Below are 13,164 nucleotides of genomic sequence, written 5' to 3' on the forward strand. Positions count from 1 at the left end.
TCACCACATTTGCTTGTGCACCCATTGTCTTCAGAGATCATGCCAGGAAGGTGCACATCTCAGACTGCCGAATTGTTAGAACAAGGTGTTCTTGTGTTGAGGGAGTCTTGTGCAGGGGCTATCCATTGTTGTTGTTTAAAGCAGTAAAATAAACCTCACCATGTAGGCACAAATCCTTGGTGTCATAATATTTGTGATTTGCTTTTTTCCTGCTGATACTCGGCACCTGTTCTTTAATAAGAACAACTATGACACCCTGTCCAAGGGACAGGGCCATACTGGGAAGTTGTGGGGCCTCAGAGGAGCTTCCAGCCATGACTTCAGAAGACACGGTGTCAGTTCTGTGACACTCACGCTATTCAGAAGCACCAGCAGGGACCTGGGAAACCGGGAAGTACAGAGACCCTGGGGTGTGGGAGGGTTGGCCCTGCTGGCAGGTTTCCGTGCCACCTCTGCAGGAACTCATCATCGCATGGAAAAGTGCCCCTTGGGAACTTGTCAGGAAGGGAAGTATTTTAAGAGTCAAGCACTGCTGGAGGAGGGGAGGGTAGCTCTCTCTGATCACTTGGTTGTATCTAAACTTCAGAAAGGCTGGTTTTTCAGGGCCAGACCCTCTCTACTTTGAGAGGGTAGACTTGGGACCATTTCAGGAAAACAGATTTCAGGTCAGTATGAGAAGATGCTTTTTCTAAGAGTTGGAACAAAAATAGCGTGTAAGGCTGATTTGTTCAAGTACTGGGCTGCCAACCCAGGCAGGTTGTACCTGGATCAAAGGTTGGCTGGCTTTCCGGCTTAGCGATCCCAGCCCAGGCGCCCGGCCTCAGAACAGTGCCTGCTGACGGGTAAGTACCTTGGGCCATTTGTGAAAGACCAGAATTTTGAGCCTTGTCCTGAGATTCTGCCTCAGTACTTGTAGAGGAGGGTTTAGAATTGTTTTGTTGTTTCTTAAAACATCATTTTATTGCGGGCTCCTACAGCTCTTCTAACCATCCATTGTGTCAAGCACATTTATCCATCTGTTGCCATCCTTTTCAAAACATTTTCTTTCTACTTGATCCCTTGGTATTAGCTCATTTTTTCTCTCTCTCTCCCTCTCCCACCCTTCCACCCTCATGAACCCTTGATAAATTATAAATTATTATTATTTTCATATCTTGTACCATCCACTGTCTCCCTTCACCCATGTTTCTGTTGTTCATAACCCTGTGTGTTTGTATGTGTGTGTGTTGGGGGTGTGTGTTGTTAAATGTCTATCATTGTGATCTGTTCCCCCTTCCTTCCTGCACCTTCCCCCTACCCTCATGTATCGTTGTTGCTCCTGAGGGTTATCTGTCCTGGATTCCGTGTGCTGTGAGCTCTTATATGTATCAGTGTACATGCTCTGGTCTAGCAGAATTTGTAAGTTAGAACTGGGTCATGGTAGTGTGGGGGAGAAAGCATTAAAGAACTAAAGGAATGTTGTATGTTTCATCAGTGCTATACTGCACGCTAGCTGGGTCATCCCTTCTTTGTAACCTTGTGTGAGGGGATGTCCAATTGTCTGCAGATGGGCTTTGGGTCTCCACTCCACCACCCTCACTTGTTCACATCAATATAATTGATTGTTTGGGGTCTTTGATGCCTGAGACCTGATCCCATGGACACCTCGTGGTCACGGAGGCTGGTACGCTTCTTCTATGTGGGCTTTGTTGCTTCCCAGCTAAATGGCTGCTTGTTTAACTTCAAGCCTTTAAGACCCCAGACAATATTATCTTTTAATAGCTGGGCACCATCAGCTTTCTTCACCACATTTGCTTATGCACCCATTTTATATTCAGCTAGAGTTTCAGGAAGGTGAGGGAGCATCACAGAATGCCATGTTAATAGAACAAAGTGTTCTTGTGTTGAGGGAGGACTTAAGTAGAGGCCCAATGTCTGTCTGCTACCTTAATACTTAACATATAAATAAATGTACATAGGTTTATTACCCCGTCATCATATATAAATATATTTACATATGTACATGCCTGTATTTAGACCTCTATAAATGTCCTTTGCCTCCTAGTTCTTTTCTCTGTTTCCTTTTACTTTCCTCCTGTCCCACTCTCATGTTTGACCTTCATTCGTCTTTCAGTAATTTCAGTAATTGTACTGAATCTGGTCCCACCAGGCATTCTACACCCTCCTCACCATAGCTCTCAGATCACTGTTGTTCCTGGGTTTGTTGGCTCCCCTTTCCTTGCCCTCACCTCCCCCTCTCCCATGTCACCCCAGAACCGTCAGTCCTGTTGTTTTTGTCCTTGGGATTGTGTATCCTGCCTATATTATATAGATAGACATGAAAACAAAATAAAAAGCAAAAGCCTATAAATAGTTCCAGGTCTAGTCTGTCTATTGACCTTTATGAATGTTCTGTGATCGAGTCTGATGGAGTGCCAAGCCCTGTCCCCAAAGTCTGTTTTTGGGATTTTTGGGGGACTTCATTGCTTGGCCCCCCTTGCTGCTCTGTTGTGCGCCCTTCGGGCTTTGCCCTGTGTGGGGTGGGGTCAGATGGGGCACAATAGAATTGGTATTTTTAAAAGTTGCCACAGGTGCTCCATGGAGAAGTGGCTGAATCCTGGCGTAGGACGGGAATAGTACAAGATCTTAGACAAGAACATCTTATGCCAGGAGATAAGGAAATACTAAAAGAATCATGGAAGTATGTGAAAAAGACACAGAAGCCAGACACATACCCAAAAGCTCTCTGGTGGTTAAATCAGGGATAATTTGAGCATCAAAATAAATAACGATGAAAATAGCTTATATAGCCCATAGATTAAATAAGATGCCATGAATCCATACTAATATAAATGATGAATGAATAAATAGATGGGGAAGAAGGACCATCTCTGCAGTTAGACTACCAAACAAGTAATATAGGGGGTGCTGGCGTTAGAATATCATTTGACAAATCATAGTAATAATTTAAGCATGCACTGACAATGAATAGGCAATGAAACTAGCAATTGTAAGCTTGATGAAGAATAGGATGCCGTCATAGTCTCAAGGCCTCTTTCCCCAAAATACATAAAATTTCAAAGGGACAAACAGAATCTTTACAGTGGAAAACCCTGGCAGACACCACTGTAACCAAGTAACCCAGATGAACATGGTCAGTCAGAGGGCTGGTGGACACATTACCCCTGAGAAGATGCACTGAGGACCCCAGCAGCAGGTGGTGACATTCCCTCCTAAGCACATAGCATCAGCCCAGCCCGGAGAGACCAGAGACAGAGCCAAGGGGGAGGGCTCTTCTACATCACAACTGTCAGCGCCATGACAGGCAGACCTGAGGGCTTTCTCCGGATTGAAGGAGACTAAAGAGGTATGCTTCCAATTGTATGGTGTGATCCTGGGCCAAACTTTTTCTTAAAAGACTGTATTCTTCAGACATTTGGCAAAATTGGGACACCCATACATCATTGTAGGAGCCCTGGTAGCATCATGGGTTATGAGTTGTCCTGTTAACGTCAAGGTCACCAGTTTGAACCCACCAGTCTCTCCTCAGGAGAACAATGAAGCTGCCCTTTGCCGCAAAGATGTATTGTCTCAGAAACCCAAAGGGGCGGTTCACTCTGTCCTTTAGAGTCACTTTGACTTGGAATCGACTTGATGGCAGTGGGTTTGGTTTGGGTTATATGTCATTGTGCCAATGTTAGTTTCCTGATTTGGAGAATTGTACTAGGAAATACACATAATGCATTTAGAGGAAAGGGTCTCATAGCTGCCTTCAGATGTTTCAGAAAAAAACGTAAGATGTGTAAATACGAGGGAGCTTGAACAAGTTCATGGAAGAATTCCATTATCTCCACGTTTCATTTTCCTCGAACGTTGAAAGTCGTCTTGCCTGGAGAGAAAATGAAAGCACCAGGTTGAGCTTACCTTTGCAGACTTCCTGTTTGTTTTGTATAATTTCCTGTCGTGGTGTTCAAGTGCCCAGTCTGAGAGGAGTTTTCTTTAAATTGTCCTTGTTGACTGTGATGCCCTGGGAGGTCTGAGCGCCACCAGCTGTCTGTTGGGAAGGGGCCCTCGGAGGCAGCCTGCTCTCTCCACGTGGGTGTGGCTGGGAAAGGAGCCCTGTGATTGCTATTGTGATGGATTTCAAAGTGCCCCCCTGGTCCTCTGTGCAAGTGGAAGAAGGATGGCCTCACCTTTCTCTGGGACTGCCCCCCCACACTTCCCTGGTTTCTTTTCATGTGGGAGGGATATGGCGTTTACCGTACTTACTCATTTTTGGTGAGCCTTCCCAGTTGGCCATTGTCCACATCTTGATGGTGGATTGGTTGCCTAGGCTGTAGGTTAAAACAGATCTCCAGGATCCTACCTCTTTTAGGGTTTCACTTCCTGCAGAGGATCCAAGCTGCAGACTAAGACACACGTGTGTTCTGGGCCCCCTGGGGCATCTCTCCCAGGTGAGAGTGCAGGTGGGGGTGGGGGTGGGGTATGCAGGCAGGCGTCCCACTCAGAAGAACCCTCTGCTGGGTGGGTGCCCTTCTCTCACCATCTTGAAACGCTCACGCTCTTTGAGCCCTGCATTTTCATTTTCTCTGCCAGGCCCCACAGGGTGCAGGGAAGGCGCTGAGCAGCTCAGGGGCCATAGGGACAGCCTTTCCTGGGGCCTCCCCTGCTCTCCCTGAGAGCTGCTCCTTCCTCCCCCCACATGCCCATCTTTAGTAGCTGCAGTCCGACCCTGACCCTGGGCAGATTGCCCACATTGCTGTCACCCTGACCAGTCCCTTTGGTTTCTGCAAATGCAATCACTTTCATTTCTGCAACACTGCTGGTGCACCCCGCATCCCCCACCCCCCCCAGATTTACAGAGTAGCAGCTGCTGCTGTCCCTCTGCACACAGCCAGCTGACTTGCCTGCTGATTGTGAATATCCCAGTAATCCAAGTGCTAATGGTATTTATTCAGTCCAGCCGGCTTAGCCCTGAACAAGGTTTATTCTCATTTATCGCATCGGAGACGAGCTACATCCTTAATATCCTTCTGTTGACTCTGGGCACATCAGCTCTGCTGATGTCACCAGGAGGCATATCAGGCCCCTGCCCTTTAAACCCGCTCCACTCCCCACTCTCAGGACACCCACTTACCAGCCTGCCTGGCTACTGCCAGCATGTGGGGCATGAGCTGCAGTTCTGGCCCTGAGGCTAGGGGTAGGGGCGGAGGGAGTTGTCAATATATACTCCTATGTGCATGAAGCACCTTGAGTTGAGTTCTGACAGATATGGTGTAAAGTTTTCGTGGAGGAAATGCACCATGTAAGCATCATCTTTCGGTCTTTCAGTCACCACGCAATGGCCAGCATTTTGGCATTTCTCTGGCTTTTCCATCCTATCAAGAGGCAGTTTTAGCTCATCCTCCCAGGTGAGGAGACTTTAGTGAAGGCACCTGCCCAAGGTCATCATCAGCCTCCGTTCAGCAGACTCCCAGCAGGGCTCCCCATCCCCTAGCTTTGCTCCTCCTCTGGACATAATTTCAGCTTTTCACACCATTGGGGGGGAGGGGGGCGCTCCTTCCCCCAGGCACACAGCATGAGCCTCCAGAGCCCAAGGCTGCTAAAGACCTGGGGGGACAGGACTCTGGGAGCACTGGCGCAACTCTCTCCTCAGAATGGGCTCCCCTCCCAGGGAGGGGCCAGGGAGTGTGCCTGAGGGAGGGGAAAGAGCTGGGGGTCTGGAGGCGAGCTGTAGACAGCTCCTGGCTCCCATCAAACTATGTCTGGAAGAGACTTTCTCTCTATCCGGGTTTCAGTGTAGAAAATGGGAGGGTTTGATGGCCAGCCCTTTGCCCGGGGGGGATTACTCTGTTTGCGGGCACAAAAGAGACCCAATCTCAAGTATAATTTAAGGAGAACTTGTATTTAGCATCAAGGGACAAAGGCAGCACAGGGACACAGACACCACATCCAGATGAGGGAGGCTCTTAGCATGAGGACAGATGTTACCCCAGGCCTCACAATTGGGAAGCTAGATAAATAGGCATGAACAAAGGAGCTGTCACAAATCCACGATGGGTGGCAGAATGGTACATCACAGCTGCAGGTGGGCAACAGACACAGGACCAGGACCATGACTGGGACTCGTACACTGTTAGATTCAAGGGCTTACACGATTGGTCCAGGGCCTTTGGACCACAGCAGTCAGTGTGAGGCTGATAGGGCATGACTCAGAATTGCATGACTCCCTGTACGGTGGAGCCCCCAGTACGGTGACCTCCATCAAGGACACACCCAGGCAAGCCCTAAGAGAGAGACTGCCCCTCTCTGGCCTGGCTGGTGACAGGAGGAAGCACTCTGCCCGAGGGCAGGCTCATCTCCAGCCTGGTTCTGATCAGAAAGCCTCCAGTGGAGGCTCAGCCTAGGTGGGGGGCTCTGCAAATGGATTCTGGCTATCACTCTGCCCATAGCCTTTGGAAACCAGGGTGCTCCGCATTAAAGCTCTGATGCGTACACTGTCTTGCTTGCTGGTCTGGGTCGCATTCTGCCTTGCCTCGCCCAGTCTCAGCCCCATTTGGGGTCCTGGCTGAGAGCCACAGAGCAGCTGAGGAGTGCTCCCTGCTGTCCTTCTGTCCCTCCGTTCCCAGGACCCCAGAGACTCTGGGTACAGTCTGCTCTCGTGTGGCCTGAGTTATAAAACTACTCGCCCATTCCTTCATTCACGCGCACACCTGCCATTGGAATCTTCCCTTGGTGTCAGATGCCATCCACTGGGTTCTACCCCACACATGCCCGAAGGAACCTCTGCCTGGCCATTGAAGCGCCTGCCTCATAACGCTGCCATTTGAGCCCCGAGGCAGCCGCCGGGTCCATTGAGCTCCACAGCCTTCCTCTCCACCTCCGACCCGCTCCCCACACGAGGGAGGGGGCCCATTTCATGTGTGTGGACTCTGCCTTGGCACAGGGAGAAGTCACTTTGCTTCTGGGGATCTGTCCTGCCTTGTGGACTTCCCCGAGCAGCTACTGGGTGCTGGCCTCTCTGGCACTCTCCCAGAGCACACGGCTCCCTGGCCGGTCTGCCTGCCCCCATCAGGGGCATCTTCTCTTTCCTCCGTCAGCTTGCTCTTCTCCGGGGGTCCCAAGGATTTGTCTACCCAGTCTGCCCCTGTTCTGTCTTTCTCATTACTTGGCTTCTTCAGGTCTTTGCAGCCTCGTCCCTTCTCCCAGGTGAGACCTTGGTGGCGCCCACACAGCGCAGCGTGCCCTGGGTGAGTGCTCCCTGGACTCTCGCTTCCTTGCCGGGCTCTGCTCCAGTCTGTCTCCTGGGCTGACTGGTAGCTTTCTCTGGTCTGGACCTTCATCTAGCAGATCTGTAAGCCGAGACACAGAGCTCCACGCCCTGTCTCCCAAGGCCTTCTCCCTGTCTCCCGGGACTGTGAGTGGTGGGCTCCTCGTGGTGCCCCCGGCAGACGCCATGCCAGCCTTGCTGCCCCTCCTCTGGGAGGCAGCATTTGACATCTGCGTGCATTTCTCAGCATGGTCCTCGGCATCTTTGCCCAGACCCTGCCTGTGGTGGGTGAGCGTTCCTCAGGCACGTGATAGCAGAGGCGGCCCCATGAGCTCCCGCTTGGATGAAGCAGCTGCTTTCTTCAAGTTGGGGTGGGGGGGGGTGTCGCGGCGGAGTTCAGCTCCACGAATCTTGCCCACCTGCCCATCAGGAGAGCTGTCAGCATCCCATCCCCAGGGGTGTCCTCAGATGCAGGCACAGGTGTGTACCCCCTGGGTGTCCTCTCTGGGTGCAGAGGTATGATGGAGCCTCCCATCTTACTGTGGGAAATCCGGGTGCCCAGTGCTAGTCTGTTTGTTTTGTGGCCTGCCACCTTGTTGTGAGGCGGACCGTCACATTCCTCTGCCAACTTTCAGAGAGCACCCACCGAGTGTCAGGTCCTCACCGACTCCCGTTTCTGACTAGGATTCTGCTCCCTGTAGTCACCCCCCAACATCCCTGTCTTACTCTCCCAGAGCTATGAGAGCATCCTGCCAAGGTGGGGGCGAAAGCAACAGGTGTGTCTCAGCTAGGGACAAGTGGGTACTTAGATACCTTCCATGGCTGCCTGGGTGGAGTGACAGCCACTACCTGACAGTAGTGTGTGCCCCTCTCTGGCTGGCCCTCTCCCTTTATGCTCTTAGATGTTTCCCATACCATCCACCGCCCCCACCAACCCACTGTGGAGAGCTTCCCTGGGGCACGCGCCACGTGGAGTCCCTGTGCTGCCTTGTCATCTCCCCCCGGAACTGGCTGCGAGGTGGGGCTAGGTTTGGAGGGAAAGGTTTGGGAGGTCGGTAGGACCTATTTGGAATGAAAGTTGGAGGTGACACAGTAGTCGCGCCATTGAAACACACATACCAGTGATTGTGAGGGTGGCACAGGACAGGGTAGCATTTCATTCCGTTACATGTACGTCATACATAAAGGCCACCATGAGATGGTGGCAACTAACATGGTGGATGCATGGATTGTGATAAAGAGTTGTGCGAGCCCCCAATAATTTTTTTTTTTTTTAAGCGCGATTGCCTGGAATTTGGTGCTCAGAATGGGGATCCAGGACAGGAGGCAGGGTTGGAGATGAGTGGGTGTTATATTACATAGATACAGGTGATATTTAAAGCCAGGGAAGCATATCGGAAGAGAAGAAAGGGGAGCTAAGGACACTGGCCCGTGCCGGCTGGGAAGGACTGGTCAGTGCAGTAGGGGAGGCAGTGGTGGCCCTGTCAAAAGATGAGGAGAGTCTGCAATGATGTAGACATCGTTCATTAAGACCGCTTTTTTTTGGTGGGGGTGGGCGCTGTGTTAGTCTGGGTACTTTAGAGAAACAAATCCACAGAAACTCATGTATAAGAGAGAGTTTTATATAAAGGGTAAGTGCACATCAAGAAAACCTCCCAACCCAGTGCTGCCCAAGTCCAAAAGTCCAACATTAGCCCATTAACCCATCTGTCCAATGCCAATCCACTCCATCTCACAAAACAGACGCAATGATGCCGACTGCAGGAGGAAAGCCGAGTCAGTGAATGTGTAAGCATCTCAGCGCTGGCAGGGGTCTCCACATGGCTGCTCCAGCACCCAGGGCTGCATTGGGGTAGGTCCATGTGACTTCTCCTTGGGGATGTCTTGCAGGAAGTCAGCCTTGCCAGCTGAAGCAGGGAACTGCTAAGGCACAATACACTAACTCAGGCGCGGTCTGGGTTGCAACAGAATAGGACAGAAGTTGGAGAGAGAATCTGGAGATTTTGATTTTGCTCCACCCCTGCACTCACTCCTGGGAGACATTGGAGCTGTTTCCTACTAATGGGACTGGTCCAGTCAAGGGGGAGAAGATACTGCTCAGAGCAGAGGAGGATTGCAGGCGAGAGGAGCTCTGTGGACAGAGGAAGGTGGTCCGTGGCCCTGGAAGGGCGGAGCGAGTGTCGTGGAGATGCGGCAGTGGAGGACGTGGTGGGGGCAAGTTTGGCACTCTTCGTATATATTTACTCTTAGAAGACAAAGCTGGCCGGCTGATCCTGACGCATGGCAAGCCCATGTTAGAGGACAGGACTGAGCTCCAGGGCTCTTTGCTGTCACGCTGATGGAAGCCGACTGCTAAGGACTTTCTTTTGCAGGGAGCTGGGTGGGTTCAGACTACCAGCCTTTTGGTTACCAACTGAGCCCGAACTAGTTGTGTGTGTGTATGTGTGTGTGTGTGTGTGTGTGTTGGAGGGGGAGGAGTAAAGGTTTACAGAGAAAATCAGTTTTCCATTCAACAGTTTGTGCACATTTTGTTTCATACCATTGCTGTAACCCCTCAGTGTGACGTCACCTACCCTCCTCCTCCCTGTGTTGCCTGTTTCTGGGCCTCGTGCCTTCCTAACTTTCTGAGCATTGACCTTGGGTGGATGCTGCCCCCTAGGTGTACGGCCCTCCCTAGAGTGGTTGTTCTCCTTGTAGCCCTCTCTACTGTTGACTGAAAAGTGAGCCACACAGATGAGCGCAGTTCCAGACCTGATGGGAGACTGAGGGCCAGTCTTGGCCGTAGTCAAATCAGCTTCTATCCACCCAGGAAGCTCGGTCTTTTTTATGATTTTGAGTTTGTTGGCAGTGGTAGCTGGGTGTCATCAAGTTCTTTTGGAATAGTTTTTGGTGACTTAGGTGCAGGGAGGATGTTTACATTTCAGACCATCAGCTCTGCAGCCAGCAGTTAAACCCTCCTCCATCCCTGCCTCCCTGCTCCTCTTTTCCCTGGTAGGCGCCTCACCGTTCACCGAGGCCCTCTGTCACCCTCCGAGCCCATTGCTGCTGTTTCACCCGTGACAGCCTCCACCGGCTGTGCCCTTGGCTATGCATGTCTTTGTCTTGGGTTTTATCCTTGGAATAGTGGTCCCACGACCGGTGTCCTTCTGGGGTTGACCGGCTTCGCCCAGCAGAGCACTCTCCCGGCCCGGCCCTGTCAGGTGGCGCTTCTCGGGTTCACCACTGCTTTTCGGATGCCCCGAGTCCTCCGGGGCCTCCTTTTCGTGTGGCCTAGTAGACTCCCTGTTTCCACATGGGTTTCTTCACTCTTCGTTATTCCAGATGGGGAGAGACCAATAGTTCCGACTTCAGTGACCATCCACAAGCGTTCCAATCCCAGCGGCTGCTCCCCACAGTAGGACATGGGGCCTTCCTTGTCTTTGTGGACGCTGTCACTCGGACCCACACGGCATCCCCTAGGCACTTGCTTCTCAATTGAGTACTGCTTGGCTCTTAGGAAGCAAGGCGCCAGCTTGGTTTCTGAGCCATGTCCCCTGCCCGAATGAGGTCACTCCCTCCAGGCCCCCATCCTTCTGTGGTAAGGGCTGGGCCTGGCATGTTTTCTCTCCGCACTGTCTTTCCAGCGCAGAATGGGAGAGGCGCTCCAGAGACCACGCTCCAAACCAGATTCACTGCCATGGAGTGGTAGCACAGGGGACCTTGCCCAGGGGCTGTGGAGACGTTCACAGCTTCCCAGGAGCAGAGAGAGAGAGAGACAGGCTGTAGATTCCAACTGCGTCACCCACTAAGCCGCATGTACTGGTCCATGTCCGGTTGCCCGGAGCCCGACTGGGTGGCTGGTGCTGTGTGGCATGTGCGTGGAGAACACGAGGACAGCGGAGAGCAGAGTGGCGGGTCGCTCTGTTTTAGGATCGACCTACTCTGGTGTTCAGAGCCTCCCTGGACCTGTTCTTTCTGACTAGGGTTTACCAGGTGTTGTCTATGTGCCAGACCCCTGGTCTTCCTAGGAGAGGAGAGCATGGGGCCCTGTCCCTTCCCCGGAGAAGCCCCTAGCCAGAGAGGACAACCCACTAGTAATCGTCCCCAGTGTGTGTTGTGCCTGGCGCCTGGAAGCGGGAGCATCCAGCGCTGCCACCGGGTCCTGCGGGGAAGGCACCCACAGGAGGCACCGTGGGGAAGCCCTCAAGTAGAGATGATTGACCCCGTTGGCTCCTAGGGAGTGGGGGGCAGCAGGGGGGGCTTGGCCCTTCGCTCTATCCCATGGGCTGTTGTCCCCAAGGGGTTCCACACCAATAATTCTGTTTCCCCAGGTCAATTCTAGCTTATTTGGACGGGCCTCTCCCTAATGGCCGGTGTGAGGGTGGGCAGTGCATGGTGGGGCCCGAGGTGGCGTGCAGGTGCAAGGTCACACTTGCTGTGCTTCCTCCCCAGCAATCCGAAAGTCCAGGTGGAGGCTGTTGACGGAGGAGCCCTGCAGAAGCTGCTGGTCATCTTGGCTACCGAGCAGCCTCTTGCCACAAAGAAGAAGGTGTGTTCCACCCCTGTCCACCAGCAAACCTGTGGGGCCTGAAAGAAGGGGGTCCATTTCCCCACTGCCGAGCATGTCACCCTTGAGGTGGGGCGAGGTGGAGCATGGCGAGGGAAGGTGTCTAGGGCCTGGGACCTCACATCCTGTCTTCCTGCCCTCCCCTTGCCCACGAGGTGATATGGAAGGTGTCTGAGGTCCCACTCAGCTCTCTCAGCCCTGGGTTCTGAATGGGGTGGGCCACCTGGGCTGCAGCTGTGCCCAAGGACTTTGTGTGGGGCCTGAGAGAATGGGGGAGGAGGGTGGCCTTCTAGTTGCTTGTACCAGGCCTGGGGGCTGGCCCAGCCCCCAGTGGCCCTTCACCTGGCCCCGGTCTGTGCCCCAGGTCCTGTTTGCGCTGTGCTCCTTGCTGCGGCACTTCCCCTATGCGCAGCAGCAGTTCCTGAAGCTGGGCGGGCTGCAGGTGCTGAGGAGCCTGGTGCAGGAGAAGGGCACCGAGGTGCTGGCTGTGCGTGTGGTCACCCTGCTCTACGACCTGGTCACTGAGAAGGTGAGCGGCCCGGGGCCTGCCCTCCCGACACTTTGCTTGGTTTCTGCTGCTGCCCAGGTGACAACCACCACCGTCAAGTCTCCCCTCCGACCTCTGTAACTGTTTCCAGATCAACTGTCAGGCTGAGGGCCACGGGGCTGCCCAAGAGACAGGGTTGGTGTCCCGCGGGAAGGGCTCGGAGGAGGAGGGGGAGGGGCACGGGACATAATTGAAGGCCAGAATGGCAGGCCTGGCACCTCACAGGCATAGGGAGCGGGGTTGGGGGTTCAGGCTGTAGTATGAATAGCAGAGCAGAGGGCAGGTGGGATGGAGACACCGAGCCTGGGTGCCGTTGAAGGGCTACAGGCGGCCTCAGCGTCAGGCAATGAAGGGGTTGTGGGGGACAGGGCTTGACTGGTGCTGACGCTAAAGATCTAGAAACTGGGAGGAGCCTTCTTTGGGGGGCCGGCTCCAGGCTGGGGGTTCCACATGGTTGCCCTCTAGAACCCCAGGGCTGGCAGGAGCCGCCATGCCCATCCCACTTCAGCCTTTGCCATCCTGAGAAGCGTCTTAATTAAGGAGAAGCGAGCGAAGCCAACTAGGTCTGCATTCCAGGTCCAGCTGCTGCCTGGGCCTGGCAGGCCTCCCTCCCTGCCGCACGCGCCACAGACCGCAGCCCGCTGATTGGTGGAGCTGAGTGTGGGGCTGAGGCTCCCCCTCTTGCCTACTTCCTGCCCAGAGCAGAGGCCTGTCTCTGTCTGTCATTTGCTCTCTGCCCTGCTGTCTCTCTTGATCTGTTGCTGTCTCGCTCCTGGTCCAAGCTGCCGAAGCCCTGTTCCCAGAACAGCAGGCAGCCACGTG

At 53.3% G+C, this 13,164-nt stretch overlaps 1 protein-coding gene across 2 annotated transcripts in view; it reads left to right on the top strand.

Moving 5' to 3' along the window:
- Window positions 1–13,164, top strand: part of SIL1 (SIL1 nucleotide exchange factor) — a 331,892-nt gene that overhangs the window by 316,955 nt on the left and 1,773 nt on the right. For both annotated transcript variants that reach the window (XM_004696651.2, XM_045285135.1), the window contains 2 exons: window positions 11,681–11,777; window positions 12,160–12,324. In XM_004696651.2, coding sequence (XP_004696708.1) covers window positions 11,681–11,777; window positions 12,160–12,324 — 262 coding nt within the window. The remainder of the gene's footprint in view (window positions 1–11,680; window positions 11,778–12,159; window positions 12,325–13,164) is intronic.

Source organism: Echinops telfairi, unplaced genomic scaffold (genome assembly GCF_000313985.2).
Source record: "Echinops telfairi isolate 266 unplaced genomic scaffold, ASM31398v2 ScPeMD7_7469;HRSCAF=8507_1, whole genome shotgun sequence".
In the NCBI taxonomy this organism is placed as follows: Eukaryota; Metazoa; Chordata; class Mammalia; order Afrosoricida; family Tenrecidae; genus Echinops; species Echinops telfairi.